A 4,160-nucleotide genomic window follows, 5' to 3' on the forward strand; every position below is an offset into this window, starting at 1 on the left:
GACCTCCTTGGTGGCGATAGTTCTATCTTATCTTATATCTTAGGAGTTTGTTGAGATATAATCTTCTAGATGAGATAGAGATAGTAGGAGATATTTGGGAAGACAGTTACTTATTTAGATAAGTACAAGCCAGTCCCTTTCTTCGTGTCCGACCTCTCAAAGAGGTCGGGTATCCGATAGAGGCCATCCTTTAAGGTGGGCCTTGTGTCTTTATTGGGTCTGGCTTTATAATTTTGGTCAGGGTATGAACAGTGCCTCTGCTTGAGTCTTGATCTTTACATAGGTTGGGTTCGAGCATTCTGTGGCTTCTGCTTAGACGTCGGGTGCTCCTTTCTATGGAGGTTGGGTTTTTGACCCGTTTGAAAATTTAAACGTTTGTTCTTTGTAACTCTTATAAATAGTGCTCAAATTGCTCTTGTGTTTTTCGAAAAAACTTTTTTGCCTTTAAAATAGAGATAGGCCTTTTGAGATGTTGAGTTTCCTTTCATAGGTTCGACTTCGAGTAATCGGCCTTTATCAAGTTATTTTTACAACTCGTTTTTTATCCGATCACATTGAGATCGCTTCATACGAGTTGTTTATATAACTTCTTACATTAACTTGCACCTCATCGCTTCATCTTGCCGACCAGGTTTAGGTCGGACAATAATTTTTTGCATTTTGTCGAGCTTAAATTAATGCGTCTTAAGTAGGAAACTTTTGGAAAAATAGGAATGAAAGAAATATGAATTTTTATTAGTAAAATAAAAAACTCCTTTACAGAAATCTATGTGCAAGGGGATTGAGTGCCCCTAACCCCCGTGCTGGTGCCTCATTAAAAACCCTGAGATCGGGAAAAAAGAGTGCACCTCTGCACAAGGTTCACTGCTTAGCTGTAGTACCTTCTTAGGTTACATGCGTGTTAGGACCTCGGGAGCTCTCGCCCTTGGAGGTCGGACACTTTGTAGTAACCTTTGCCTAAGATCTCTACTATTTTATAGGGTCCTTTCCAATTAGCAGCCAGCTTCCCTTCTCCATCTCTCGGGCTTGGTAGGGCAAATTTGGCAGAGGAAGAGGTTCCCTTAGTCGGGAATTTTCTTTGGCCTCGGACGAGACCCAGTATTTCAGCGGTTTGTGGAAGTTCTTCTTCTTCGGGATGATGGATTTCCGAATGGATCCTCGTTGGGTTAGGGTTGGCCGATGGCCCTTCCCCTTGGGGGCCCTGTGCTTGAGGTGGAGGAGGCAGTATAATGGCGTTGCTCTCTAGTTGGGACTCGTCTTCGGATTCAGATGCTGTGTAGCCGTCTTCGTGCTAGTTGTCCGCCATCACTATGGGATGAATTCTAGGTCCCCGGCAACGACGCCAATGTTCCGAGGGTTACCTGAAACGTTGGTTTGGGTCTGAACGTGAGGTCCAGATCTCTTGTGATGACAGCGCCCGATCTTTTTGGTGTTAATGTGCAACATGTCCGAGTTCCTCTTGAGAAGGTGGGGGTAGTACCTGCAAGGGACTCCGATGCTTAAGTTAGCAAGGGTTTTAAGTAGATTTTTAGTAGAGTAGAACATAAGTTATACCTGAGGGTACCAGTATGTTTATAGTAAAGTTTGATAACCTCCCTAGAGGCAGTAGCTCTATCTTATCTTATATAGTATGAATTTGTTGAGATCTTATCTTCTAGATGAAATAGAAATAGTATGAGAGATTTGGAGAGACAGTTACTTATTTAGATAAGTACAAATCGGTTCCTTTCGTCATGTCCGATCTCTTATCTCTCAAAGAGGTTGGGTATCCGATAAAAACCATCCTTTAAAGTAAACCTTGTGTCTTTATTGGGTCTGACCTTAGAATATGAACAACAACCTTTGTTATTTTTATTATATAAACAAAGCACATTTACTAAAGATTTAATTTGTATGTACCAGTAAAAAGTTTATACGACCATTATATTATTATCATTATTATTGTCATATCAATAAGATATTTAATTCAATTACTCCTAAATTAAAAATCAGTATACATTTTTTTACACTATTAAATAATACTAATACATATATATATATGCACACTAAAAATGAATCACTATATATATATATATTTGACATCTCATAAAATTTTTTATTATACTATCATAAATAAATTTAACTATTATTTATTGCAAATTTAATTATTCTATTCTAATAGATTTTAATATTTTAATAATTGAAATATATATATATATATATATATATATATATATATATATATATATATATATATAACTAATTTAGTAGTTGAGTTTTGAATTTCCTATATTTATAGATCTAGAACTAGGCATTTTATTAGCCATCATTTTCTTACACTGAATGACTCAAATACTCCATCATCCCAAAGTAGAAACTATAACTTTCCAAGAATTTTTGGCTGGCCATAATATTCCCCAATTTTAAATTTCTCCACCAATGAAGAACAAGGCATAAAGAAGATCTTATTGGGCATCTTCTTAGGGAGAAACGGCAATAACTAGAAAGATAACATAAATAATGAAAAAAAAAATATAAATTGAACTAACAAGGAAGCCCTGTAATCATATCATATCACATTATTTCAACACAGTGGTTATTCGTAGAAACATATCAATATCAGTATCATGGATCATGGTCCATAGACCATAATAAGTCAACACTTGATGCCTCAACATGTGTTGACCAAAGTGCCCTTCAAATCCAAAAGACATTCATTCAGTGGAACAGAACTCTTGTCTACTTTCTAGCTATCTTGCAATTATTAAACTACACTGGTAAGAAAAATTACATTACTAATTACTAATAAGAGGTATTAATAAAACATTATGATTGTGTATTTAATTGAAAAAAAAAGGACACTTTTTACCATAATAATATCTAAAATACACATTCAAATGCATTTATACAAGTTCAGTTCATTAAATGATCAAAATAAATAAATACTTTATTATCATTTCCTTTCCTAGTAAAAAATAACCCCATTTTTTTTACTTTTTTTTTCTCTCTCTATTTTAAGACAAGAATCAAGTTCCAACATGGGAAAGAGCATCCTAGTCAAATCCACCAAAGCTAAAAATAAACATACATGGATGATTGTAGTTATTTTTATATAAAATTGATATTTAAATATTATTAGTCTAACCATTTTTAATTATTAACTTCACATCAAGACAATTACAATTTAACGTGAATATCCAAAAAAAAAATTAAAACCCAAAATTACAACAACAACAAAGGGAAAAAATTTTAATCATAAACCAAAATGACTCCCCAAAAATAGTAAACAAAGAAAAATAATTCCCCCCAATAACGTATTACCAATGGAACCTTTTTTACTTGTTTTTTCCTTTTTTCCCCCTTACTCCATAACATGAATATTTTTTTTTTATAATTACTCAAAGTGTTACTTACCGTCACCGTCGGTGATCTTCCCTTCGGTGACAGACGCGAGTTTCTGGAGGTTTAGCTTAACGACTGTATCCGAGAACAGACGAGTATCCTCTTCGGTGTTCCCTTCTGGAACGTCCACAACGTACGACTCCAAAACAACGGTCCAGATCTTCCCATCATGTTCGAACCCGTGAACGCTAGTAACTGACCGGTAATTCCTCAAGCGGTGCTCACCCCCAACAATAGTGAACCCGATGACGTGTCGGTCATCGTCCAACACGTCGAGCCTCTCGGTACTGGTGTTAGCCGGTAAACCGGATATGACGTCGACGTAGCGGGTGCAGCCTACGGCGAGCTGGAAGTCTTCGCTGACGTGGCAAGACTTGATGAAGTGCTTGTAGGATTGGGGCTTGTCGAAGCGGCGGAGGATGGACCAGACGGCGTGCGGCGGCGCGTGGATGCGCTGCGCGAGGAGGGAGGAGCACTGGCGGCGCGTGGTGGAGAGTGGGTATGTGTGGTGCGTGGCGATTGAGGGTTTTAGGGTTTCGAATTCTTCTTGGGTGAGACCTGCGGGGAGAGCGAGGTCGTGATGGGTCGGTGTATCGGGTTCGGGTTCGGGGGTTGCGTGATTTATGTTTGTGTGAGTTTGTGTTTCTTCTTCCATTGCTTCTTCCTCTCAGAGAGAGAGAGAGAGAGAGAGAGAGAGAGAGAGTGAGTGTGTGGATAGCGATGGGAAATAAACAAATTATAAATGTGATAAAAAGGGGTCAAATCAAATTAACTTTTCT

At 37.6% G+C, this 4,160-nt stretch overlaps 1 protein-coding gene across 5 annotated transcripts; it reads right to left on the bottom strand.

Annotated features, from left to right (window-relative positions):
• Positions 1-714: 714 nt before the first annotated feature.
• LOC112719763 (abscisic acid receptor PYR1) lies at positions 715-4,160 on the bottom strand. 5 transcript variants are annotated; one of them, XM_025770444.3, is made up of 2 exons: positions 3,394-4,160; positions 715-1,480 (listed from the first exon to the last, which is right to left on the bottom strand). In XM_025770444.3, the coding sequence occupies exons 1-2, from the start codon at positions 4,034-4,036 to the stop codon at positions 1,323-1,325; spliced, it is 801 nt and encodes a 266-aa protein (XP_025626229.1). In that variant the 5' UTR covers positions 4,037-4,160; the 3' UTR covers positions 715-1,322. The 5 variants fall into 5 exon arrangements, with proteins under 5 accessions (XP_025626229.1, XP_025626230.1, XP_029145895.1 ...); XM_025770445.3 differs by lacking the exon at positions 715-1,480 and adding an exon at positions 2,493-2,674; XM_029290062.2 differs by lacking the exon at positions 715-1,480 and adding an exon at positions 2,493-2,733.

Source organism: Arachis hypogaea, chromosome 11 (assembly GCF_003086295.3).
Source record: "Arachis hypogaea cultivar Tifrunner chromosome 11, arahy.Tifrunner.gnm2.J5K5, whole genome shotgun sequence".
In the NCBI taxonomy this organism is placed as follows: Eukaryota; Viridiplantae; Streptophyta; class Magnoliopsida; order Fabales; family Fabaceae; genus Arachis; species Arachis hypogaea.

Excerpts from the sequence above, each read along its gene's own strand:
- LOC112719763 (XM_025770444.3), bottom strand. The coding sequence starts at position 4,036 with ATGGAAGAAGAAACACAAACTCACACAAACATAAATCACGCAACCCCC. Across the intron at positions 1,481-3,393 it reads GAAGATCACCGACGGTGACG|GTACTACCCCCACCTTCTCA; the intron begins GTAAGTAACACT and ends AGTCCCTTGCAG.